Source organism: Talpa occidentalis, unplaced genomic scaffold (genome assembly GCF_014898055.3).
Source record: "Talpa occidentalis isolate TD23 unplaced genomic scaffold, MPIMG_talOcc4v2.1 talOcc4.4, whole genome shotgun sequence".
NCBI lineage: Eukaryota > Metazoa > Chordata > Mammalia > Eulipotyphla > Talpidae > Talpa > Talpa occidentalis.
Window position 1 is genome coordinate 108,938,569 of NW_023604295.1, and position 27,648 is coordinate 108,966,216.

Below are 27,648 nucleotides of genomic sequence, written 5' to 3' on the forward strand. Positions count from 1 at the left end.
AAGTAATGAAGCCTCTATTAAAGCCCATGCAGAGTGGACTTTGGAGATCTTCCTAGTTGAACATGTGAAGATTTAGGGTGCTTTTAGACAGGACATGAGAGCTACAGGCCTTTTCCCCAACCTTGCCTTGTACATCTCTTCTGTCTGGCTGTTCTTAAATAATTTTCTGTGTAATATGTGATCTTGTGAGTAGTTTTGTTTATTGAATTCTGTGAGTCATTCTAGCAAATTGATGAAAACCGTGGAACCTCTGATTTATAGCCTATCAGTCAGTCTTAATTTGGGCTTGCACTGTATACCTGAAGTCTGAGGAGGATTATGAACCTCAATTTTATAACTGGTAGTTCAGGAGCTCACTTAGCATCCTATGCTTTTGACCTCTGTCTGAATTGGAGGGTGGTCTTGGAAAACTAAATCCTTACCCTGTGGAATATGATGCTATTTTTGGGAAGATAGTATCAGAATTGAGTTGAATTCTCAGATACCCTATTTGTGTTCAAGAATGGCTTGTTGGTATGGGGAAGCCACCACATATCACATTTGAATTAGGTCTGAGAACCCAACATATCACCCTTATCAAAAATCAATTGGCCATTAATTTATGGTTTAATTTCTAGAAGCCAAGTTCTATTCCATTGATCTATATGTATGTCTTTATAGCAACACTACACTATCTTGGTTACTGTAGCTTTGTAATATGTGTTAAAATTGCGAAGTGTGTGTCTTAGCACTTTGTTCATTTTGAACACTTATTTGGCTATTTGGGAACTCTTGCAATTCCATATGAATTTGAGAACTGGCCTTTCAAAAAAGGCCACTGAAATTTTGATAGAAGTTGCACTGAATATTTAGATGACTTTGGATTGTATTTACTTTTTATAACATTAAGTCTTTCTATCCATGAACACAGGTGCCATTCCATTTATTGCTGTTTTTTTTCAGTTTTTTCCTCCAATGTTTTGTAGTTGTCCGTGTACAGATTTTTTATCTTGTTGATTAAATTTGCTCCTAGATATTCTTTTAGATAATGTTGTAAACGTTGGATTTTTTTAAAAATATGAATACCCTTTATGTTGAGGAAATTCCCTTCTATTCCCACATTTCTGAGTCTTTTTTTATTGTGAAAGAGTGTTGAATTTTGTGAGGTGCTTTTTCTCTGTTATGTTGAACCAACCTTGCATTCCTGGTATAAATCTCACTTGGTTATGATTTATGATATCTTGAATTGTCTTTAAGCAGACTCATTCTGGCCATTGCTTTGAGAATAGATTATTCAGGCAAGCAGATAAGAGGTAATGTGATTTGAACTGGTGTTAGAGCTGTGGAGGTTATGAGAATAGGTAGGATTTTTGCTTCATTTTGAAGGTGAAACTAGGAGTATTAAATGGCAGATTGGATGTGAGGTGTGAAAAAATACTTCAAGGCCTGAGCAAATAGAATGATGGAGGTGCACTCACACAATTGTAATTTATAGAAGGAGGAGTTTGGGAAATTTCATGCCTTTTGAGAATAATATAACCATTGGACATTCAAATATCTAGTAAATACTTATATATACAACTTCAGAGATGTGCTCTAGGCTGTATAGAAATTTGGAAGTTATCAGAATGCTGTAGATAATTCTAAAGCCATCAGACTGAATGTGATCTGCAAGGGAATGAAATATAGATGGAAAGAGAACCAGTGGGTCTTTGACCTTAATCTAGGATGCTGCGATGTTTAGAGACTGGGGAGATAAGGAAGAATAAGCAAAGGAACTGAGAAGGAACTCTTAGCCATGTAGAATATTCAAACTCCTTCACACACCTGACTTCAATTCTTTGTATTTACATAGACAAAGACTTACATTTTATATATTGAAGCTTAAATGGTAGTTATTATTGACACTTAGTTTTTCCTATTTTGTTTAGATACAAGTTAGAGAACTCGTCATTTTAATATATATAATTCTAGTTTGTTTTTACTGTTTATTCATGCCTTATGGAAATGCCATGTTAATTTATTAGTTTACCCAGCTATCCGCTTCAACTATTTTTGCTATTACAAAATGATAAAATGAACATACTTTCATACATCTTTGTGCATATACACATGTATTTCTGTAGGATGCATATAATTACTGGCTTGCAGGGTATAAAAATGAAAAAATTTGATAACTTCTACAGAATGACTTTGAAAATGGTGAGGCCAGTTTCTGTTCTCTTGCAAAATTTATATATGATTAATCTTTTAAAATTTTGCTGTAATATTATCAATACATCAGTACTATAGCCAGTTATGTTATCATTTATTGAATACATTGTTCTTTCTTAAAGATTAAAAGTGCCTCCTTTATCATATGTCAAATTTCTGTATTTACATGGCTTTATTCTGAACATGGCATGTTTTGTTCCATTGATTTACATTCCTGTTTTCATATAAATTTCATACTGTTTTGATTACTCTTGTTATGTAATGAGTTATATATACCCAATTGAATTTCTCCTTATTGTTCTTATTTAAAAAAAATATTACTGCTATTGAGCATTTTTTCCTCCTAGTGAACTTTATTTTATTTATTTATTAATTTTTTACAATATGTAAAATCTTGCTGATTTTTTTCTTGGTATTGCTTTTGGGCATATTGATTTAATTAATATATTTATGGTTTGACACTAAACATTGAGGAACTCAGTGTATCTTATGTAGCACCTTTTTCTCAATGTCTTAGTAAACTTCTAGTTGTCTTTAAAATGTTTTATAAATATGTTTGTGTGTGTTTCTCATGTAAAATGGGTTTGTATTTAAATGTTAGATTTATTTCTGTAGATAAGTTGTCATTTTTGCTGTTATTGAGTATAGATATATTTTCTAATTGATTCTTACTCATATAGGTTAGATTAAGTATGCTTACTTTGAACTTGGTCATCTCAAGAGTATTTTCATTAATCAAATTATCTGCTCTCAAAAGATACTAGGGAATATTATTTTGGGAAACATTGCCTTCTTGATAAAAAATTAAGCTTATCTCTTGTAAAAGGTGGTTAGTAATAGCAATCAGCCTTTTTAAAGGGTATTTTATTTCTTATTTGATAAAGTGCTTACTCTATGGGGGGATTAAGAAAGAGGATGGTTTTTGGACAATTTCTTAATGGGGAAATAAAAAATTGGAATAGTTTCATATGCTCCCCAAGTTAAATAGAGCCTGTGACCTTCTCTTCTGAATCTACTTCAAGCCCTGTTTTTTTTTTTTTTCTTAAAGTTTTATTTTATTCATTTATGTGTACAATATCTGGGGTGTAGGCTAGAGTTACGGGGGTTGTGGGAGGATTCACCAGAGACAGAATGGGGAACAGAACAGGTGGATTGACTGAAATACACTGCTGAGGAGAGCAGCCGATTAGACAAGAGAGGTCTGCTGCTGTACCATGTGGGCTAGCTCCCTGGCAGGGGATCTGAGCTTGTGCTGCAGTGGCTGCGATAGCTTCATATCTCACTGAATTAAGTCATATAATTTTTCTTAAATCATGGGAATGCCTTGAATTTAGACCCAAGTTTCTGAGTTATCATTGTGGTGAGGGGACTGGGATTCCAGTTAGATCAGTTTGGTGTACCTTGGGAGCTGCAAGTGAGGCTTCCAGGAAGCAAATTGATTTTGTGGTTAACTGGTCACTCTCTGAATTAAATTTACAGCTGTAAGAAGGGTTCAGGGTGAAATGGATGCTGGGTAGCTATCAGTGTCCACTTGCTAATGAGTCCTATACAATTTCATCTCTGGCCATATGCAGTAACAGTAATAAATATAAAAGGAAAAATAGGCCACTTAAGCAGGATTTAAATTGACTTACCTGAAAACTTTATCTGCAGTTTCCCAGTTTATAACAGTTGATTTCAGCTGACTGGCTGTAGCTCCTTACAGAACAGAGGAAATTCATTAAAAATAATGAATTATTCATTTGAATAGTGAAATTCAGTTATAAAGCACTTCACTGGGGCATGGGTTCAGTTCAGGTCAAGTTATAGTCCTTTTGTGGGCAGTGGGGCTTTTCACCGTGACATAGCACAGAGAGGCTTTTATCCTTTCCCCCTGTTTCTAGCAATTTAATGTTCTGTTTGGTTGGTTACATTTACACTTTTTTCATTTGACTTTATTATTATTGCTTCTTATGTAATTTTTATTTTGTTAAAATGTATTATATAATATTTGACAGGAAAATTGGTAGTTACAAAAAAACAGGTCTCAACAATTCTTGTTACTAATTTTTAAAAATGCAATGACTTTCTATAACTGAACCAAATCTTGTAGGTCATTTCATTTACTAGTTTGCTTACTTGGATTGTTTGGCGGGAAATTAAGATTTGCAGAAGTCTGTCAACAGATGACTGATAGTCTTAGGGAATTTATGAAGGCTTTATCATGGATATTTGTTTTTCTCTACCCCTTCCTGTTTCTATTAATGCATGGGAAATTAGAAAGAAATTCTGAAAGACAGTACAAAAAGTCATCTTGTAATAAATTATAGATTGTGTATATATATACATGTATGTGTGTATAAAGGAAAGTAGTTGCTCCTTTGTAAGGTTGAAAAGGTATACTACCCTATTGTCTTCTATCTTTTGGATAGTGTTTCTCGCTAAAAGGCAACATTGGAGCCTTTTTTTTTTTTTTACGATTTATTTATTTATGCATACAAGAACTGGGGTATAGGCCAGAGGTTTGGGTGTTGAGAGGACTCACCAGCGACAGAATGGGAAACAGAACAGGAGGACTGACTGAGCGGAGCAGCGGGCAAGTCAGGGGAGGTCTGCTGTGCTATGTGGGTAGCTCCCTGGCTGGGGATCGAACTCGTGCTGCAGTGGCTGTGGATAGCTTCATAGGTTGTGTCTTAACCCCTTGCGCCACCAGGGAGGCCTGTTTTCTATTTTCATATCCAGATTTCTTTCCATTCTACATCTCTGATTCTTCATAATATAATTTTCAGTATGAGAGCAATTTGCTAGCTTTTGCAAAATAAGCTAGCCTTTGTAATTAGTTTTCTTTCCTCTGTGCCCACTGATGGTGATACAGTTTTCTTTCTCAGAAATATTGGAAGCTCAATGTATATCTGTGAGAATTGGAATTACAGTTTACATACCATGACTGTTCTTTTATGACATTTTGTTATCAAACTTGAGTAATTGTAAACATTCTTGTATTTTTGTTTACATAATAATTTGTCTGTTTTATTAGTTTAGCCTTTACATATTGTGAATAAAATAGAATTGAAGCATTTGATATAATAAGTGAAAATTTGTCCACATTAAAGAATATAATTACTTATTAGAGTTAAGCTTTGAACTAGTGTCTAATAATTTTTCCCTGGCTTATCTGCCTGGGCCATTTAACTTCATAGTGTGGGCTTTGTTTGTTTGTTTGTTTGTTTTGTTTTGCTTTATGCTTTTCAAAAGGTTGGGATACTTTATTCAGTTTACCTCTCAAGCAATGAAACAAGTTGTTTATCCTGGTAACAGTAGATAATAATTTCCTTTTCTTACTTCGAGGTTTTAGGAACAAACAAATCTCTGAGCTAATCCACTAGAACCCAGCTTTCTCTTGAGACTGGTGTTAAATCTGACCATTTTCTAGAAGATGATCCTAAGTGGAAAAAGGTGCTCTTGTGTTGAATTTCTACTCTTCCACCAGTGAAGTAAAGTATGTGTCAAACTAGGTGATTAAAAGTTATCCCTTAGCTAATTTCAAATGTGATTTGTCTTAAGTATTTCAAATTTATTCCATCTTGAATCTTAAATCTTATCGGTGTGATTTGTATTGGCATGAATAGAAGAATTTAGTTAAGCTAAAAATTGACAAAACTTTATCTCAAGGAATAAAAAACTTAGTGTTTTAAATAATTTATAGTCAAATAAATTTAATTTTTGCTCATATTTACTTTCCTATTATAATGTGTAATTTATTGACTAAAGCTGTAAAGTTATCTGATTCCTGAGTTAAACATAGTAGAGTAAAAATTTAATCAGCAATTAGGCAGTAAAGTAAAAGATTATTTCAGAATTGAATTTGGTGTTTCTTTTGTTCCTCACTCTTCAGCATAAACCAAGTGAAGTAGTATAATAAACAAAATACTCTCTTAGGTTTTCATAAAGCATTTATTTTACTAAACAAAAGATTTGAAGTTTTGAAAGCATCTTTGAGCACAAAATAAAGAACATATTTCATTTACGAGATTGATAGACATTATACTCAGAAGCTTAAGAAGGTAGTTATAGGATTGCACAAATGATAAAAGCTCAGATACCTCACTGGTTTGTTTTTCTCTTTTTTCCTGCTTGTATGGAATACTGTAAGGACAACGAGTGAGGTAAAGGAAATGGGAAAATTGCCATTTTCAGCTAATCTGTTCGAAAATATGAAGATTTGGTAGTGACCTTGCGCTCTCTCTTTCACTTTTTCTCTTTGCTGCTGCTGCCCTGCTGTCATTAGCCTCTGGTCCACTGTCTCTTTGAAACTGAACACTATGACTTCAGTTAAGTTACAGAATTTTGATGGAGAGATATTTGAAGTCGATGTGGAAATTGCTAAATAGTTTGTGACTATCAAGATCATGTTAGAAGTTTTGGGATGGATGATGGAGATGATTACCCAGTTCTTCTACTAAACGTTAATGTAACAATATTAAAAAAAAAAAAAATCATTCAGTGGGGCGCCTGCCACAAGGATGATCCTCCTCCTCCTGAGGATGATGAGAACAAAGGAAAGCAGATAGATGATATCCCTGTTTGGAACCAAGAATTCCTAAAAGTTGACCAAGGAACTCTTTAAGAACTTATTCTGGTTGCAAATTACTTAGACATCAAAGGTTTGCTTGGTGTTACATACTGAACTCTTGCCAGTATTACCAAGGGGAAAAATCCTGAGATTTACAAGACCTTCAATATAAAAATTGACTGCTGAAAAGAGTAAGCTCTTTTGCAAAGTGAAGCAGTGGTCAGAAAAATAAAATGCTGTGCCTGTACGGTAACACTGTAAGAATTACTCCAAATGCTAGTTGTGCTGCTCTGTTTATAATTGTTAATACTGGACAAATAGTAGACAGATGAAGCTGCAAATCATTTGTATTTGTAGAATATTGTCCTCATTGCATGTGTAGTTTGAGTACAGTTTCTAGACCAATAACTGAGTTTCTTCTAGTATAATAAAAAATTTCTCTATTCTTTGCTCTGAATAAAACTGAAGTACGGTTTCTCTATGGAAAGTGGCATTTCAGGCTTCCCTCTTTTTGTAAAGCAGTTCTTCCAAGTTTGTTGTCCATTTAACTTTAGTACCTTTAAAAAGTTGCGTTGTAACTAAAAGCAACTTGCAAAAAAAGTGAAGATTTGTCAAAGACATAAAGACAACACCTATTTGCAAGATTATTTAATGAGGACCTCCCCCGTGGTGCAGCGGTTGAGCGCTGGCGCGGCCTCTGTGGCACCGGTTCGATCCCAGGCTGCTCCCCGGCCACCGGAGGAGGGTCCCACATGGTGCGCAGACCTCTCCTGCCGCCCGCTGCTCCCCTCAGCAGTGTACTTCTGTCCTTCTGCCTGCTCTGCTCCCCACTCTGGCTCTGGTGAATTCTCTCGCCCTCCCGCGCTTCTGACTGTACCCAGTGCATGTATAAACAAAACGAACAAACAAACAAACAAACAAATAAAACATGCCTCTACTTAAAACAAAACAAAACAAAACAAAACAAAAAGATTATTTAATGAAAAAGGTGTTCATTGTAGACACCTTAAATGTTAGCAATGGTCCTCAGTTAAAAACTGTAGAATCCTTGAAGAAAAATGGCTGGAAGGGCTCTAGTTGCTGAGCAAATAAGTTCTCAATCCAACTGGGGATGAAATATTCAAGTGAGAAGCAAGTATTTTAGAACATACATAACTGAAAGTTCGGGATTGATTATAATGGAAAGGAATAAAGGCTTACATAACTTCAGTCTAAATCACTGATATTCCAAGTAACATGTTGTCTTATTCACAGGGAATCTCTTGTATGTTAAAATTTGTATTTGTTTCTAAATTCCATATTCAATGATGTCATAAAAATGGTGAACTAATGAAATACAGACTGTTACAGTATCCCCTTTTCAGCTTTACATGAAGAAAATTATTTCATTACTTAAGTCTGTTTATAGTCCAAAGAAGATTTATAAGCTAAAACGAAAATTTTAAATTATTCTGCATGATCCTTACTGAAGATTTGTTGAAGTATATTTATTGACTTCAAAAAATGCTATCCTTAACTGACATTTTGAACACTGAATTTAATCAAAGGTGCACTGATGGAGTAGAGGAGGAAATAGGGGAAATAAAAGGGGTAAGGGATTGGTATGGAAGGTTTGGTGGAGAGTGAGTAAAGCATGTGTCCATATAGAGTAGTAAAAATGTAACCCCAAAGTTATATAGACATAATCTACTGATAAATTAGGAATTAAAAAGTACGATGATTATCAGGAAATATATTAACTTGTACTAACTCAGTTAGTGGGTTTAGAGTAAAAATTCAGCTTTAGGAGAGTGAAGTTAAAATAGTTTTAGAAGTGGCTTAATTAGTGTTAATTGAATCCCAAAGAAGTGTTAGTAGTGCTAGCAAAGTAAGTGTATTCCTGAGACATAGCTTAACATTATGTTCCGATATTTGATATAAAATTTCATTTGTATATAAAGCTTATTTGCATCATCTGAAGGAATTGCCATTGTTTTTCAGTAGCAGAAAAAGAGAAGCTATTAGATTTTAAAAATTTCACCACCCTTGAAAAGCAATTTAAAGAGATTTTATTGTTGGAATGCTGGTTAATAGTGAAAAAGGAGTTTTTACCTTATTGGAGCTAATCCTCCTCTTTTTGCCATTTGCTACAATTTGCAGTAACATAGATTCTTTGTGGTGGTTGCAACATAGAATATAAAGAAAATGTTTGGAAGTGTTAATCAGGAGTTATGTGTATCATTTTAAACATAAAACCTATGCATAGAAATTAAGTTCATCCAAGCAATTCAAGCAATTTCAAGTTTCTTAGTTCAAAAGTTTGACAATTATTATTTTCTAAAGAAATATAATAACAATTAGAAGAAAATCTACATTCTCATTCCAGATTCCATTTCCAGTATGCCATAAAAATGTATTCCTTTTCTAAATATGCTGTGAAGTTGAAAATATTCCTGACCCCCCAGTGTAGAGATTCATTCATAAAGAAGTAAGAATTATTGTTGGAGGCAGTTCAACAGATATAAAGCTGAATAGTTGATTCTTAAGGGAAAAAATCATTTCTAAACAAAAAAAGGTCCTTAAAAGTACCTGTAATTATCAGTGCATTCAGCAGGAAATTGTATTAATAAAAGAACCTAAAACAGAAGAAAAGGAAAAACTGGAGGATAAGAAAGGAATGAAAACATAATTTCCTAAATGAAATATTCAACAGTATTACTGTGGTAAGACAAATATGATTGAAAACTGTATGTGTTGAATGAGCTGAATAACTGATTGGCTTCAGGAAGCTTCCTTGCTCTTTTATGCCTTAGAGCACTTTCAGAGGGCTCAGAATGCTGTTGGGATTATAATTTTGGAAACCTGTAAACAGAAAATTTGTCACCTAATGCTTCTATAGAAGACTTACAGTCTCTTGGTTCCATATTTGCAGCTTCTTATGGGACCCTAAAAACTGATGGTTGCTGACGGTAAAGTTATCTAACCTGACAAAAGAAACAGTGTACCTAAGGAATCCAGCATTAGTGAAAAGAGGATCAATAGCACATTCAGAATAGGGAACTTCTGTTGAAACAGATCTTTGAAATAGTTAAGTTATAAAACTATTGAACCACATCTTTGAAATAGATTATAACTTTTACAAGAGAAATAAGAAGTTCATTTAGGGTGACAACACTGCACAAAGATACTTTCTGGAACTAACAATCAATCTTTTTTTTTTTTTAAATAATAAATTTTATTTTTATATTCCCCATACAATTGCAACCCCCCCATTCTGACCCCAATCCCTCCCCTCCCGTCGCCCACCCCCCAAAAAGTGTCTCTGGTTCATAGTTTTTTGTTGATTTTGATTTTCACTTTCTTATAGTTATTCATTTTCCTGGTCCCTTATTTAAGTTTTCTAGATTCCTGCTATGAGTGAGACCATCCGGTATTTTTCTTTTTCTTTCTGGCTTATTTCGCTGAGCATGATCCCTTCCAGCGCCATCCATGTTGCTGCAAATTGCATGTGTTTATCTTTTTTGAATGCTGAGTAATATTCCATGGTGTATATGTACCACATCTTCTTGATCCAGTCATCTATTTTTGGGCATTTGGGTTATTTCCAAAGCTTAGCTATTGTAAACAGTGCTGCTATAAACATAGGGGTGCAGGTGTTCTTTGGAATTGATGTTTCTGTGTCCTTTGGGTAAATACCTAGGAGTGGAATCGCTGGATCATATGGAAGCTCTATGTTTAGTAGGTCCAGAAATCTCTAAACAGCTCTCCATAGTGGTTGGACCAGTTTGCACTCCCACCAACAGTGCAGAAGAGTTCCTTTTTCTCCACACCCTCGCCAACATTTGTTGTTGCTAGTTTTTTAAATATGTGCCATTCTCACTGGTGTAAGATGGTATCTCATGGTAGTTTTGATTTGCATTTCCCTGATTACAAGTGATGTTGAACATTTTTCATATGCCTGTTGGCCATTTGCATTTCCTCTTCAGAGAAGTTTCTTTTTAGCTCTTCTGCCCATTTTTTGACTGGATTATTTTCTTTGTTGTTGTTGAGTCTCATCAGCTCTTTGCAGATTTTTGTGATCAGTCCTTTATCATTAGTGTTGTGTGCAAAAATGTTCTCCCAGTAACAATCAATCTTAATAAGAATTCAATAGATAAGCTGACTGTCACTTAGAGACTAGAATAAATAAGAGACTAGAAGAAATCCAGGCAAGAGAAAATTCACTATCGTGAATTAATGCTGTAGAAGGAAAAAAAAGTACATATGATCGTTAATAACTAAATAGTAATAGGGTTTTATTAGTTTACTATATATGCCATAATTATCACAAAGTGAATGACTTAATAATGGTGAATGGAAACTAGACATTTGATGGACATGATATTGTAGCATATATAGATTTTGAATTATAATGCTATATACCTGAAACATATAATATTATAAACCAATGTTGCTTCAATAAAAGAAAGAAAAAGGTGTAAGACATTAAGAACATTTTCTGCAAACTACTTAGAGACTTATTTTCAGCCAACATACCATTCTCTTACCTGGTGGAAAAATACATGTACACATAGGCAAGAGATCTGAGTTTATTATTTATATAGTCTACTGAAAGAAAATAGTTGAGAAAGTTCTCCAGATATTGGAGTTAGAACAGAGGTTCAGGAAATGGGAAGATGACAGGAGGAGGAAACTATAGTAAGCCATACGTATATTTATATATACATTTAAACATGTATACATTTATATTTAAATGGATAATGTATAAATGTTGAAAAATAGCAAAGTTCTGAAAATAGAAGAGTAATACTAAGAAAACAAATAGTCTGTAACTGAAACTATTTTAGCAAAAAACAGTAGTTAGAAGGGTAGGGTAGTAAAAACATTCTAAGAATTTTACCTTGTTAGATACAGGAACAGCACAAGTGTAGGATCTTGGTGGGTAGGGATTATAGTTACATTGTCTTGCTGAGATAGTACTGTGATAGGGTGGGAAAAAAGTTAAATTTCAACATTTGACAATGGGGAAAAAAAGAAAATTAGTGATAATTTCACAAAGTAAAAGAAATAGAAGAATAACAAGAAACGAATGAAGTAATATAAATTCTAATAAAACTAAGATGAAAAACTTCAAGTTTTTACACTGTGAATAAGATGAATTTCCCTGTGAAAAAATATACATGTTCAAATGGGGTGATCAAAACAAAACCAAAAAAACCTCCCCAAAATCCTAGGTGTATGTTTTTTAAGACACCTTTTAAAAGATATAAAGGTTGAAAAATGGCAGATAGTAGTAAATAGGCAAGATGATTTCAGGTAAGTCCAGACCAAAGCAAATAAGACTTTTCAAAGAGGAATTTAAGGTCCTTTAATGATACAATGTGAAATACATTATGAATAATAAAAGACTTGATTTTAGAAAGCCTTGTCAGATGTTTATACCCAATGGCAACTAAATATGTAAGTTAAAAAATGTTATTATTCAATGTTCTTAGTTCCCTTCCAAGATAACCTTTATTTGATGAACAATTAAAATTTTCATGTATGTTGAAGGATTTCCCAACTGCAAATTATTCTACAACTTTAGTTTTTTGTATGCTTTTTATTTGTCCCAAGAAATTTGACAAAGATGTTGGGTTGTAATCAAGTTTACTTTCGAATTCTTAGCCTGGAAGTATCTCAAAAGAATTTCGCGTGTATAAGAGGATATATACATCTAAAAATTAGACTTTCAAACTAAAATGATTTTAGCATTGTAGGTAGTTGCAGGGAAGAATTATTGAAGTTTATTTCTGTTTTGACTGTGAATTAATTACCTACCAAATTCCAAGGTTTTATAGAGTTTTATACTATTTGTTGAAACCTCAGTTTTGGCAGTGTTGCAAATGATTTACTCTATTGCAAAAACTTGTTTTCCTGTCTTATAAAGATGTATCTTAAGATTAAGAACAAATAATACATATGTGTATTTTGGGGATCAATTTTCGACTCTTGTTAATTGTTTTGATTTTGTGACAGATATAAACTTAATAATATTTGTAAAATGTTTGACAGTTAATCAAACATATAAGCTTAAATATATGACGTTTATTTTATTACATATAATGCAGGTGGAAACCATAAGACATGAGATGTCATTTCTTATTCAGAGACTCATAGATCTTTGCTCAAGATTTAAAGACTACAGGGCCTCCCTGGTGGCGCAAGGGGTTAAAACATAACCTATGAAGCTGTCAGCAGCCACTGCACCTCGAGTTCGATCCCTGGCCAGGGAGCTAACCATATGGCACAGCAGACCTCTCATGTCTCGCCCGCTGATTTCCTCAGCAGTGTATTTCAGTCAGTCTGCCTGTTCTGTTTTCCCGTTCTGTCTCTGGTGAATCCTCTCACCCCCCACACCTCTGGCCTGTTCCCCAGTTCTTGTATGCATAAGTAAATAAATCTTTAAAAAAAAAAAAAGATTTAAAGAATATAGACATGTACTAAGTGCAGATGGCTATTCTGTTTTTTTGGAGGAACACCAAACTATCAGAGACAGATTTCAAGAATGTCCTTTTCTTCTGCATTAGGATATGTTATAGTTTTGGTTTAACAAGTTAGTTTTGAGCAGTGTATGGAAAAAAATATTTGCCACAAGTTAAGTTGTTTTTGACTTTGAAACACCTCTCTTTTGATTTCTTTTAATTATACAGCTGCTTGGCTAGTCTCTATTTTCTATCCATAAATGAACAAATCTATAATTCTGGGCTTATTTATATTAAGCAATCTAGAAAGTCAAACTATATTTTGCTAACATTTTCTTGATTGATACTCTGGTGATTTTTTGCTTGTTGGAATATTGATAGGTTTACAAGGCTGTCCCATCAGGTTTGAGATCTTTAGCGTGTTTACCAGTAACCCTGGTTGAACTTTTCTTTCTCATTTCCCAGTAGGGAGAGTGAAATACTAGCCTATAGTTAGCTCTTCCCTTGTAACTCCATAAGTGTGGTAGAGTTTGTTCTCATGGAAAATTTGTTTGCTAATCTTTTAAATTTTTCTTCGATAAATTATCATTCTCTGTCTTTGGAGGCTTATGCTTGGGAAAATGGACTGTTAAAATGAATACTTGCCAGATACTGTTTAATTTTTTCAGAGTTTATATTGCTAAATATAGCAGACTCTCCCTAAATCATAAATAGTTGCTTTGATTTTTTCATATTAATATCATGTTTTATCATAAGCATCTTCAGGTATATATTTAAAATGGCTGCCTTTTTATAAGAAATTTGACATAACCAGGACAAAGATTAGGATTGAAGAAATTTTTTTTTAATGATTTACTTATTTATTTATGCATACAAGAGCTGGAATACAGGCCAGAGATGAGGGTGAGGGGTGGTGGTGAAAGGATTCACCAGAGACAGAGTGGGGAACAGAACAGGCAGACTGACTGAAACACACTGCTGAGGGGAGCAGCGGGCGAGACAGGAGAGGTCTGCTTTGCCATGTGGGTTTCTCTGTGGCTCTCTGGGGATCGAACTCATGCTGCCGAGGCTGTGGATTGCTTCATAGTGCAGTGCTTAACCCCTTGTGCCACCAGGGAGGCCCAGAAATTTTTTTTAATGGTGAAAAAATTAGAATTAGCCAGCTGGGACTCAGTTTAGATAATCCCAGTTTTGTTGGTAACATCTAAAGCATTATAATTAGGAGCCAGTTGCACATATGCTGTCAGGTCTGATCAGGGTGTTGACCTTGACCACATCAATGTCATAGAGCTTCCTGACAGCCTGTATGATGTGGTGCTCGTTGGCCTTGACTTTCACCATGAACACAAGTGTGTTGTCTTCTGTTTTCCTTGTGACTAACTCAGTGGTCAGAGGAAACTTGATGGCATACTGATTAAGCTTGTTTCTCCTGGGAGTGTTCTTCTGAGGATATTTGGGCTGCCTTCATAGTCATAGTGTCGTGGGTGTCCAAAAGGTGGGTGAAGTGCAGACCTTCTTTTTCTTGTGGCTGTGGATGCCTTTCAGTACTGCTTTCTTGGCCTTCAAAGCTTTAACTTTGGCTTTGGAGGTGGCTTCCTTCTTTACTTTTGGTGCCATCTTTGTGAAAAAAAGGATTGAAGAAATTTAAGAACTTAAGGCTACTTATTTAGTATGTTAAGTATGGATCCATATGAGGGTATTGTATGGATCCATCCACCATTAACAAAAAGAACATGTCATAGTTATCTTAATCATTGTATTTTCTGTAACAATTCTTGAAGTTTGGTTTACGTTGAGGAAAACCCTCAATGCAAGTAACAGACTAAAAAAATAATCTAGGAAACTTTTTGGTCATCTACAAAACTTTGTTCTTAGGAAAATTTGGTCACTTGCTAGACCAAAAGACTTGTAAAAAATTCTTAATACAGGAAAGCTATTACCAGAATTGATTTTCAGAATTGATTTTCACATAGACTTGTGAACAATTCTAACAGTTTACAGAGTTTACTTAAAATTTAGGAGATAAGGAAATTAAAAATGTCAATAATTCATAGCAACTTATATACCCAAGAATTTTCATTATTAATGAGATAAAGATTACTTTTGAAAGGTTCAATGCCATGGAGTAATAGTATTTTGAAAGTGCTAAAACCTTAGAACTCAGACAGACTTATTTTAAAAGGAAGAAATATTAAATGTTTAGTTAGTAAACCCAGCATACTGTATCCTTTTTCTTCTATCATTCCAGCTCTTATGAGCTATGCTTGGGCCCAGATGCCATAACTTACCTTAAATATGTATATCTGGTTCTTCAATCATATTGACAGGCTTATGTTTGAGTTTTCTTTCAAAGATTGTACTGTATTTACTCATAAAGCAACTGTATCTTTGTATTCTACAACTAGAGCGATTTAAAGATGAATAAAAAAAAAAAGGCATCAACTCCACCACCGCGGAAACTTCCTGAGTGGATGCTTACGCAGGTTGAGAGAGGTGCTGTGGAAAAAAGAAAGGTATGCACTTCATCAATTATTCTTCAGATGCGAAACTTAATTTAAACTTGACTATGAAATGAGCCCATCCTCACTTGTAAACTTCAGGTGATTGGTTAAGTTAGAGTTGCTGTGGTGTGAATGAAACAGAATCTAGTCATTCAGTGTGTGACTGGGATTACATTTATTGGGTTAACAAAATGAGAATTCTTACTCTGTCCTTTTCCATTTATATAGTTTGCATGGGTGACCTTATTAGTTAGTTCAAATTCAGATAATTAGTATTTACCTTGATGAATTTTTTTTTAAAGATTTATTTATTCATTCATTCATTCAAGCACTGGGTACAGTCAGAAGCGCAGGAGGGTGTGAGAATTCACCAGAGCCAGAGCGGGGAGCAGAGCAGGCAGAAGGACCGAAGTACACTGCTGAGGGGAGCAGCGGGCGGCAGGAGAGTTCTGCGCCCCATGTGGGACCTCCTCCGGTGGCCGGGGAGCAGCCGGGGATCGAACCGGCGCTGTAGATGGAACTAAAGCTGCGTTGCCCGCAGCTTCGCAACCCAGTGCTCAACTGCTGCGCCACCGGGGAGGTCCATTTACCTTGATGAATTTTATGGTTAAACCAGTTTTAAGATCCACCAACTAATCTTCAGCGATAATTTAAGGCAATATTATTACATCTACAATACTAATATAATTGTAGAAAAAACTCATTAAAATAAATGGTTTTAGAAAAATAGGATTATAAGTTTTTGCAAATATGCTTGTTAGAAAAATAATCTTACAATGGATGTATTTATCTTTATTGCATTAGTCTAGAAAGCATAAGTTGAGAAAATTTAGAATTGTAATTTGAATGCTTCAGTTAAGCTTTTTTATGTCAACAAAGATTTATTTTTTAATGTAAACTTTATGCTTTTTGGAATTTCTTTTAACTCAAGGCATGTATTAAGAAGAGTGTTTTAGAAGATGATCTTCCCTTCTTAGAATTCTCTGGATCCATAGTGTACAGTTATGAAGCTAATGATTGTTCTTTACTAGCTGAAGATATTAGGTAAGAGATTTCATTTTCACAGTTTCATTTGACTTTGGATTCTTCAAAGATAACTATTATTGGTAAGTATGTTTAATTTTACAGTTGAGGTGTGTTCAGTAGATAATTATTTCTACATATAGAATATCACTGAAAAATGTTAATTTTGATTTTTAAATAAAAACTTAAAGTCACTGAATTAAATTTGTTATGTACCTGTTTGTTCTTTTATAAGTCTTTTTACATTTTAGCTAACTTTTCGACTTTCTGTACTGAAAGTGTTATATGTCGAAGTACTGGAACACTATATGATTACCAATTTAATAGGGAAAAATTCAAGAATTATTCAACCCCTAAATAGCCCTTTTATATGTCATTAAAAATATTGGTTGGGATTAACTCTGTTGTGTTTGGTTAGCAATAATTATAGCAAATATCCTTAAGAAGAACATTGGAAATGACTATATATTTTTAAAAGTTGTCTTGGGGCCTCCTTGGTGGCGCAGTGAGTTGCGCACAGCGCTGTGAAGCTGCCCTCAGCATCCCACATGGTGCGGCAGACCTCTTCTGTCACACCAGCTGCTCCCCTCAGCAGTGCTTTCAGTCTGTCTGCCTGTTCTGCTCCCCACTCTGTCTCTGGTGAATCCACTCACCCTCCTGCACCTCTGGCCTGTACCCCAGCTATTGTATAAAAAATAAAAAAAGTTGTCTTGTTAAATTAGGATGTTGCAATAATGCGATCTAAGATTTTTGAATCAATTTATAAGCAGATGTAGTGAGAAATTCATTCACATCTTCTTTGAAGTTATACCTGTCTTTTTTTTTTTTAAACTGAGGTGAAAGAAGCTAAGGTAAGTTAAGCTATTTATTAATGGTCTACTGGTGATAGATGTTATCTAAAAATAGTATTTAGCTGTCCTCACTCCCACTGTAGTTACCTGGCCACTTTTAGGTGTCATTATATATAGAAATTTATTTGTTCACAGAAAAGGCAAAATCTATCATTTGTAATTATATAGTAAGTCTACCATCTTACCTTTGGCAGTTTTAAAATATTTTGAAGACAGTAAGCATACATGATTGAAGAATGTATATATGATGAATTATATGTATTTTATGAATGACAGGCAGCTCTCTCCCACCCTAGCTTTCTGACCCTTCTCAGGCCACTTTAAAGATTTATTTATTCATTCATTCATTCGTTCATTTATTCATTCAAGCACTGGGTACAGTCAGAAGCGCGTGAGGGTGAGAGAATGTTTATAAGATGTATAGACATTCGTGACATGTGGTTTGTGTAGGAGAATCAGTTGAGCTTTTTGGATCTGCATATTTGTAGGGCAAGTGAAAAAAGAGTTTTCTCAGAGTTTCTCAGGCTATTTTCTGCTGTGATTTCCAGCACAGGTGACCTAGTAGATAACATGTAACCTTGAGATGTAGTCCACATATGTGGAAAACAGTAAATAATACATAACCTTGATGTATTGTTTGCATGTGCAAAAACATACATGTGTAACCTAGGCATAAATTTGGCCCTCTGCTGGCTTTGTCTATAAATCATATAAATGCTAACAGAGCTCCCAACGGGGGGCTGCTGCTGCCCCTTATGTACCATGCCTGGGCCCTGGATGCTGCTGCTGCTGCTCCTATCTCTTGCTGCTTCCGTAAAGACATGTTAGGCCTGCCAAGGCATCCAGAAAGAATCTGGCCAAGCTTCAAGCACTGGCCCTACAATGTTTATAGCAAATTTGAAAATTTCTTAAAGTTTTTTTTTTTTTTCCCATTCATCCTGTTCCTTCTCTCCTTCTGGGATTTTTACATGCATGTAAGTTGGATCGCTTATACTGTGTCATTGGTCACTGAAGCTTTTTTTTCCTTTTAGTCTTTTTTTATACATTTTGCTCTGCTTTCAATTTGAATAGTTTCTTTTGATATTCTGCAGGTTCACTTATTATGTGAATATTTTATTTTATATTGTATTTTTCATCTGTAGAAATTCCATTTTTCTTTTAAAAAAATACTTTCCATTTTAGCTATCATCATATTCCTTTCTTTTAAATATTTGAATATATTCAGCATACTTATAATAGTTGTTTATATTATCATTTTGTGATGCCCATACTAAATACTATTATTACAGTTATTTATTAATGATTTTTATCCTGGTTAAGGATCCTATTTTCCTGTTCTTTTTATTGAGGCTGGCAGTTTTTGCCTTAGCAATGATTTTACCTTGTCAAATGTTAGATTTTCGTTGTCTTCCTTCAAAGAAAGGAGCTTTTTCTTGTTGAAAATGGAGTTTGGTTTTTCCAGTAGGAATAGCGTTGCAATAAACATTTTACACATTTCTGCCTCTTTATGCACTTATGAAAGGTTCATAGATTATGAGAAAAAAATTGCCGGGTTATCATGTTTGTACATCTTCAACTAGATGTTGTCAAAGCTATTTCCAAGAGGATTTTAGCAGTGTATATATTCACCAAGGGACCTGTTGATAGATATCCTTCTCAGCATTCAATTTTTGCCAATCTGGTAAATATGAAATTATAAAGATTTAATTTACATTTCTCTGATTTCTAGTGAGATTTTGTGTCTTCACCTATTTATTTGGGTTTATTGGCCATTTGCATTTCCTTTTGGGAATTGGTATGGATTCTTTTCTCTGTCTTTTTTTTACTGGATTATGTGTCCTTGTTGACTTATAAAGAAATTTCTAATACTTTATGGCTAGTCATTATCAATGATATATCACAGGTATCTTTTACTCTCTGTGACTTCTCTTTTAATGTTTTCAGTGATGCCTATAGTCATGCTGAAGTATAAATTTTAATGTAACTATTACAGATTTTTCATAAAACTAATCTGTATTTTTTTTAAGTTTTTTATTTATTTTTAAAGATTTATTTATTTATTTATACAAGCACTGGGTACAGTCAGAAGTGCGGGAGGGTGAGAGAACTCACCGAGCCAGAGCGGGAGCAGAGTAGGCAGAAGGATCGAAGTACACTGCTGAGGGGAGCAGCAGGCGGCAGGAGAGGTCTGCGTGCCATGTAGGACCCTCCTCCGGTGGCTGGGAAGCAGCTGGGAATGAACCAGCACTGCAGAGGCTGCGGGCAGTTTTGCAACCCAGCGCTCAACCGCTGTGCCACCGGGGAGGCCCCCCTTTTTTTTTTTTTTTTTTTTTAAAGATTTATTTATTTATTTATTTATACCAGCACTGGGTACAGTCAGAAGAGCAGCGGGGAGGGTGAGAGAATTCACCAGAGCAAGAGTGGGGAGCAGAGCAGGCAGAAGGACAGAAGTACACTGCTGAGGGGAGTAGCGGGCAGCAGGAGAGGTCCGCGCGCCTAATCTATACCTTTTTCAACTTCAGGATGAGTCTGTCTGATGGAGATGTGGTAGGATTTGACATGGAATGGCCACCAATATACAATAAAGGAAACCTGGGCAAAGTTGCATTAATTCAGTTATGTGTGTCAGAAAGCAGATGCTACTTGTTTCATGTTTCTCTTACGTCAGGTTGGTATTTCTTTTGTTTCATTTTTATATAGTAAATAATTGTGTTATGTTAAGGTTATCCTGATTAAGTTCTCAAATTAGTTGATACTTCTTCAACGCCATGTTTTTTTTTTGGTATTTATGTTCTACCTGATTCTTTTACAACCCTTGTTTTATTTAATGTTCACATCATCTCTGTCAGGCGTTATTATTCCTGTAGTAGAGTGGCAAAGTAGAGTTTAGGGGGTTAAGTGGTCAGGTATACATTGTTATTGATAGTAGAGGCAGAACTCAAGCGTTGTCTTGTCATTTATCCGTTAGGACTTTTTGCTTTACTAGGACAAGAAGTATTCAATGTAAATGCATTTCTGAACTTAAACCTAACATAAATACAAATTTAAAAAGAAACAGAAAATTGTAAGAAACAAAGTAAATCCATCATATTTGTTGAAATCCTTTTAGGTAATAATAAAATGTTATAGTTTTTCCCCAGGGATTAAAGATGTTGCTTGAAAATGAATCAATTAAAAAGGCAGGTATAGGAATTGAAGGCGATCAATGGAAACTTCTACGTGACTTTGACATCAAGTTGAATGGTTTTGTGGAACTGACAAATGTTGCCAATGGAAAGGTAGACATAATACAAAAATTCATAAGGAAAAACAATATTCTATTTCATGGAATGTGTACCTTCTGTCTGAATGTTAGAAAATTTTCGAGAAACTAAACTATAATACTTGTATAACTATAAAAGTGAATTGTAACATAAACCTTCAGTTTTAATCCATTGCCTTAGCATACAGTTTCTTTAGGCAAGTACCCTTAATCCTTAATATCTGGTACTATTTCATGGTTTCAAATTTAAATATTTTATTTCTTTAATTCATTTATACCAATAACTTATTATAAGGGGAAGCATGTGCAACTCTTGTAGTATAATGCTTTTAGTGGAAGTTTGATTATTAGTTCTACCACCTATATTTCACATATTTTATTGATGTAGTCATTAAGTTCCCACATTTAATCAAGTTTTTATTTGGCTGGGAAGTAGGAAGTCTACCAACCTACTTTGCTTTTTCTCATGAAAAGTAATTTTTCTAATCCCAGAATTTTAATACCTGCATTGAATAAATTCCACAGTTAGTTTCTTAAAATACAAGTTGCAAATGAGATGTTTTTTTTTTTTCAAGTGAGAGGAAATATGTTAAATACTACCTTTTGACATAACATTTCCAATTTTATTTGTGGCATGGCTTATGGCATTTAAGACTATCTAAAATTGAAGGAAGTAATTTTTGCTATGTTGATTTTTCATTACTTCTAGCTAAAATGTATAGAGACGTGGAGCCTCAATGCTTTGGTTAAACACATCTTAGGTAAACAGCTTCTGAAAGACAAGTCTATCCGCTGTAGCAATTGGAATAATTTTCCTCTCACCGAGGACCAGAAACTGTATGCAGCCACTGATGCTTATGTATGTATTTGAAGATCTTAAGATTATATTTTTAAAACCTTAAAACCTTATAATGAATTACAGAGAACTTATTATGTGTACAAACTTAACTAAATGTTTTATTTTATTTTATTTTATTTTATTTTTTTTGTGGGACCCTTGCTGACAGCTGGGGAATGAATTGTCGCTGCAGAGGCTGCGGGCAGCCTCACAGCCCAGCGCTCAACCGCTGCGCCACCAGGGAAGGCCCCAACTAAATATTTTAAATGAGCTTTGCATTAAAAATGCTTAGGCAGACACTTAGTGAAACTGTTAATTCTCAATTTTCATTAGCAAATACTAATCAACATATTGTTCAGTGCTAGGTATTTTATTGTTGTGAAACCAAAATAATGTACAATTTGTGTGTTAGGAATATGAAGTATTTGAAAACATGAAAGGCTAATAAACTTAGATTGAGCAAGCACAAATCATAATGATGATGTATTTGATTTATAAATAACTTCAGAATAAAAATTACAAGACAGTTTCTATATTGAAACTGGCCTTATTTTTACATTTACATTTTAAGTGTGGTAGAAATTTAGAAAAACTGCCTCCAAATTTTGCTTTTCACTGCTGGTAGTCAAATATATTTTCATATTTACATATTCATACATAGTGAAATCTGGACTTTGTTACATCTGTTTTTAGGAATGGAAGCTCCTTTTATTTATAAATAGAAAAAGATCCAATTTTGTTGCAAAATAGGGTGATGGTTTTCCTTTATGTTCTGTTTTAAAAAATCATGAAATTTGTTGACTACTAGTACAAATTCTGTAGCATTTTTATTCATGTAAAATCAGTGTGATTTGATTGTTCCCATTAATACCATTTAAAAGGAACTGTTTTTTTTTGTTTGTTTTTTAAAATTTATTATTATTATTATTTTTAAAGATTTATTTATTTTTGCATACAAGAGCTGGGGTACAGGCCAGATGTGTGGGGTTGGGATGAGAGGATTCACCAGAGACAGAGTGGGGAACAGAACAGGGAGATTGACTGAAATTCACTGCTGAGGGGAACAGTGAGCAAGTCAGGAGAGGTCTGCTGCGCCATGTGGGTTGCTCCCTGGCCGGCTGGGGATCGCACCTCTGCTGCAGAGGCTGCGGATTGCTTCATAGTGCAGTGCTTAACCCCTTGCGCCACCAGGGAGGCCCAGGAACACTGTTCTTATACTAACAGTCTTAGCTGATTTAATGAGATATAGAGAGGTAAGTATTGTGTAGTTCAAAAAAATTTCTCTCACCTGATTTATATTGTTACATTCCATTTATACATTTTTTGATTAGGATAACATTGAGTGTTAAAATCTGAAAACTTAAACTTTTATTTCTCACAGTTGGTGTGATGATTAAATGAAGACATTTAGAAACTTGTATAACATTTTTGGTTAAATTCAACTTTTGGGGCACCTTAGGAATCATTATTTTGCATTTTACTAAAGATGGGACTTACAGTTTTATTTTGGTTATCTTAGCATGTTCTTTTCATTTTTGTGTCTTTGTAGGCAGGCCTCATCCTTTATCAAAAATTACAAGTTTTGGGTGATGCTATGCAAATGTTTGCTTTAAACCAAGGTATGTTATAAAAATAAAAGATAAAATTCAATTCAAATTTGAATTTTATTTTCTTATTCAAATCTCTTCGCTGAAATTTATCTCCAAAAAACGCAACATTTACACATGAGTAAGTTATCTGTTATTACAACTTCTTGAGTATGTGAGCATTAGAGTGAGATCTGTTTGGCCAAAACTTAGAGTTTCAGTGATGATACTGTGCAAAGCAGTTCATATTATTTTCACTTTGTAGCTTTGCTATTTACTAGGCTGTGAGGGTTGGACTTTGATTATCAATGGTGTAATCAGCTATTTCTTAGTCTGGAAATTACACACCCTTGCCATAAATCTTTCAAGTGTAGAAGAGAACGTCGGTGATATAGTCCATGACATCAATGATAAAAATGTTTTTGGAGGCTTAGTCCCTGTGGCAAGGTAAATAAAAGCAAAAGAAAACAATTGGGATTACCTTAGATTAAAAAGATTTTATACAGGAAAGGAAGTATAAGTAGATTAGAAAGACATCCTGCTGAGTGGGAAAATATATTACGTGTTACATAACCAGCAAGGGTTTAATATTCTACACACACACACACACACACACACACACACACACATATATATATATATATATATATATAAACTCATACAGTTCAACAGTAGAAAAGTAAGCCACCCAATTAAATGGACAACAGAGCTGAACAGACAATTCATCAAAGAGGATATCTCAAAGGCCAAATGTTCACCCTTACTTCCAGTAGAGATGCAGATTAAAACCACAGTGAGGTAATATCTCATACCTGTGAGAATGGCTCATATTAGAAACACCCACAACAGTAAGTGCTCCAGAGGTTGTAGAGAGAGAGGAACTCTGTCATACTGTTGTTGAGAATGTAAACCAGTACAGCCATTATGGAGAGCAACCTTAAAAACTGAAAATGGAAATACCATGTGACTCAACAATCCCACTCTTAGGTATCTACTGAAGAACGTGAAACCATCAAGTCAAAAAACTATATTCTATACTCTGTTTATTATGGCATTATTTATAATAGCAATGACACAAAAAGCAACCAAAATCCCCAGTCAGTAGAAGACTGGATCAAGACGATGTTGTATGTCCACAGTCTGGAATATGATTCAGCCATAAGGGAAGTGAAATGTTTACATTTATAGTAAAATGGAAGAGACTTGTTGGAGAAACCTAAGGCGTGAGGTGCTGAGACAGGGAGAATGTCGGAGTCGTAACTTGAAGACTGGTCAACAAGGTCTGTTTTTAAACTCTATTTTGTGTCTGTCATTTCTTTATTCCTCAGTTCTTCCAGATTCTTCTCCTTACCCTGTTCACTGGAGCTGGTCCCCAGCAGAGACTGAGGGATTTGTTTGTAGTAAAGCAAGTTAGAATGTCAAAGACAAATATTGGATATTTACACATAAATCTTTAAAAGTATAAGATTGTTTTATAGTGTCCTGGTTTAAATTTCTAAATTTTCTCTAGAGTAGAATAACCCTGCTCTTTTTCTCAAAAGAATGATGCAGTGTCTTAGATATCTTGATAGGTCATGATATTGATCTGCATAGTAAAATGAAAGAGCATGGACTTTTGTGTTATGTAGACCACTGGTGGAATCCCAGCCATGTGATTTGGGGTTTGCCTGTTTTTCCTGTGTTTTGGAATGTGGATGATAGCATATCTATTCATAGAGTAGTTTGAGCTCAGATGGGGCACAGTAGTAAAGTAGGGACAGATGGTAGTTAAAGAACTGAAGCTCGATAAGGTGAAATAGGGAATGAATGGAATGAAGAACTGAAGAGAACCAAGGATTGACATCAAGGGCATGCCAGCACTTAGAGGTTAGGAAGATAAGAGATAGCGACTTGAGATGACAGTGACTTGAGAAGGAGCAGTAATGAAGAATGAATTATAGGAGGCATAGTCTTCAGACCCAAGTGAAGAAAGTGTTTTAAGTAAGAGTAAGATATCAACTGTTTTCAATACATCTGATAATTTGAGTGAGATGAAGAACTAGAAGTAATAGATTTGATTGTGTCGAGACCATTGGTAACCTTTCTAAAAGCTTCCTTGCTGTACTCCTGGGAATGGGAGCTTCATTACAGTCAGTTTAAGAAGATAAATTTGAGTAAAAGTGCATATGGATAACTCTTTCAAGCAGTTTTTCTATAAATTGAAGTAGTGATGTGAATATGGACTATTTAGCAGATTGGTGGTAGGAATTTAAAATAATCGCTTTTCTTTTTTCTATTCTCTTAGGGAAATGAGAGGTGAAGTTATTTCCTAAATAAAAGGGATAAGCAGTTGTTAGAGGCTGAAAAGAAAGAGTTTTGAAATAGTCATTATGAGAGGGGAAACAGGAAGTGGAGAATAATTATCCATCAGTACTGAAGGTTCATTTGAGATGTGTGTGATGAAATTAAAATAAAATGAGTCAAATCTTTGTTTCATTTTCACCTATGTTCACCTACTTAGATATAGTTATTAAGTAGGTTAAAATCTAGATTTAGTTAGAGTTGGGGTTTTGTCAAGTAAGTACCACGTGAGAGGAGAACAAAAGAATTGTGAGTCCATAAAAGGGAATGGTTATTATAATATTGGTAAGAAAGGAAAGGAAGACATGATAGAGAGTAGGAGTGATAGAGAGTAGGAGTGGGTAAGGAAAAGGTGATAAGGTCAATGAATTTGGTTCTGAAAGTGTCAAATAATTGTTGTATTGGGGAAAGCATGCTGGTATTCAGAGGGTATAATGCTTACAGTTGAAGTTTGGAAGTTGTTACTTCATTAGTAATTATAAAGTCCAGGCTATGGCTATGGCAATAGGTGACTGAGGTCACAAGAGGAAAAGACTATTGAAAATGGAAGAACCCAGGAACTGAAAACCTCATACTTTTGGATGGAGTATCTCTGTGAATATTGAAATCACTAGGAGTTATCACAGGAGTAGTAGTGAAAGTAATGACAGTGTACCAGGGAAGTAAATCTTTAATGAATGAAGGGATGTGATTTTGAGATCACAAGATAGAAACAGCAGTCAGGAATAGCAGAGACTCTGGTTATATATCATATGTTTCAGAGGAGCTGGCCTCTTTGAAGGACGAGAGAAGTGGTGATGAAGAGTAAGAAATTTAAGCAGGGAAGGGCTTGGGAAATGAGGGCAGGTTTTGTGGTTTTGATGGAGGATGTTATACCAGACAGAATGAAATGAGTGTTCGGAAGAAGTTTTCTGATTAGAAAGACTTGCATATTATTTTGGTGATAATTTTTAAACAGGGAGTAAAGAATGAGTGTCAGGGTAAGGTTATCCTAACTGCTATAAATAGCAGCTCACATAATGTTATATTGATTTCTGATTTTGAAATAGTGCCCATGGGTTTAGATCCTCATTTCTACCTTTTCCTTTTGCCTAGGTTGATAACCATATTTACTCCAAATAGCAAAAATTTAAAAGGGAAGTAAGTGACTGAGTTGATAAGTAAGGATAAGTAAGTTTTTTTTTTGTTGTTGGAATTCATTTAAGAAAAAAAAAAAAGAAAATGTGAGTCCTATTACTGTTTAATGAGGCAGTTAGATGAATGTCTCTGCATTGTAGTTTGAAAATTAAAATTGATTGTTTTTTTCAGAGGAGGAAATACTGCCTAGTGTTGTGAAGAAACAGTTGACTTCAGTCTCTGAAGAGATGATGGATCTGGCTAACCATCTTCCTGACACTTTAAGAAAATTGGAAAATCCACAGAGGTTAAATACTATCTTTTTTTTTATCAATTCTGTTTGTTCTTACTGCATTTTCTTACATGAAGAATTACTTTTCAGGTAGTCTCATACAGATTTTCTTGAATACACAACAGTAAATTTGAGAAATATCTTTTCATTTGTTAAACTGCATTTAAGAATGCATCTTTCATTTAATTATATTTGTAGTTTGGTTACTTGACATCTTTAAATAAATGTAATTTTTATACTTCGTTGCTTCATTTTTCTTGTAATCACGTGAGTATTATTTAAGAATTCTACTTAATCAGTAGATGTAATAACAAGAAGAATTCAGGGGCTCCCCAGTGGCGCAGTGGGTTGAGCACAGCGCTGTGAAGCTGTCCATAGCCTCTGCAGCGCGGATTTGATTCCCAACCAGCCAAGGAGATTCCCACATGGCGCAGCAGACCTCTTCTGTCGCACCCGCCGTTCCCCTCAGCAGTGCTTTTGGTCCGTCTGCTTGTTTTGCTCCCCTCTCTGTCTCTGGTGAATCCTCTTACCCTTCTGCGCCTCTGGCCTGTACCCCAGCTATTGTATAAATAAAAAATAAATCTTTAAAAAAAAAAAAGAATTCAGATTTTAATGACCATTTTACAGCTAAGGCACTGGATAGCTCGAGAT

General features: G+C 34.6%; 1 protein-coding gene and 1 pseudogene across 4 annotated transcripts in view; one reads left to right on the forward strand and one right to left on the reverse strand.

The window, feature by feature from the left end:
• The window catches only part of WRN (WRN RecQ like helicase), an 87,335-nt gene that overhangs the window by 3,853 nt on the left and 55,834 nt on the right, over nucleotides 1–27,648 (forward strand). The window contains exons 1-8 of one of the 4 annotated variants that reach the window (XM_054700843.1): nucleotides 5,335–5,671; nucleotides 15,594–15,701; nucleotides 16,621–16,733; nucleotides 20,086–20,231; nucleotides 20,693–20,841; nucleotides 21,535–21,684; nucleotides 23,213–23,282; nucleotides 26,898–27,012. In XM_054700843.1, coding sequence (XP_054556818.1) covers nucleotides 15,606–15,701; nucleotides 16,621–16,733; nucleotides 20,086–20,231; nucleotides 20,693–20,841; nucleotides 21,535–21,684; nucleotides 23,213–23,282; nucleotides 26,898–27,012 — 839 coding nt within the window. In that variant the 5' untranslated portion in view covers nucleotides 5,335–5,671; nucleotides 15,594–15,605. Of the gene's footprint in view, nucleotides 1–5,334; nucleotides 5,672–15,593; nucleotides 15,702–16,620; nucleotides 16,734–20,085; nucleotides 20,232–20,692; nucleotides 20,842–21,534; nucleotides 21,685–23,212; nucleotides 23,283–24,437; nucleotides 24,530–26,897; nucleotides 27,013–27,648 lie in introns of those variants that run through there. The other 3 variants (XM_037526014.2, XM_054700845.1, XM_054700844.1) reach the window with 3 other exon arrangements.
• Nucleotides 14,364–14,805, reverse strand: LOC119257790 (60S ribosomal protein L23a-like; annotated as a pseudogene).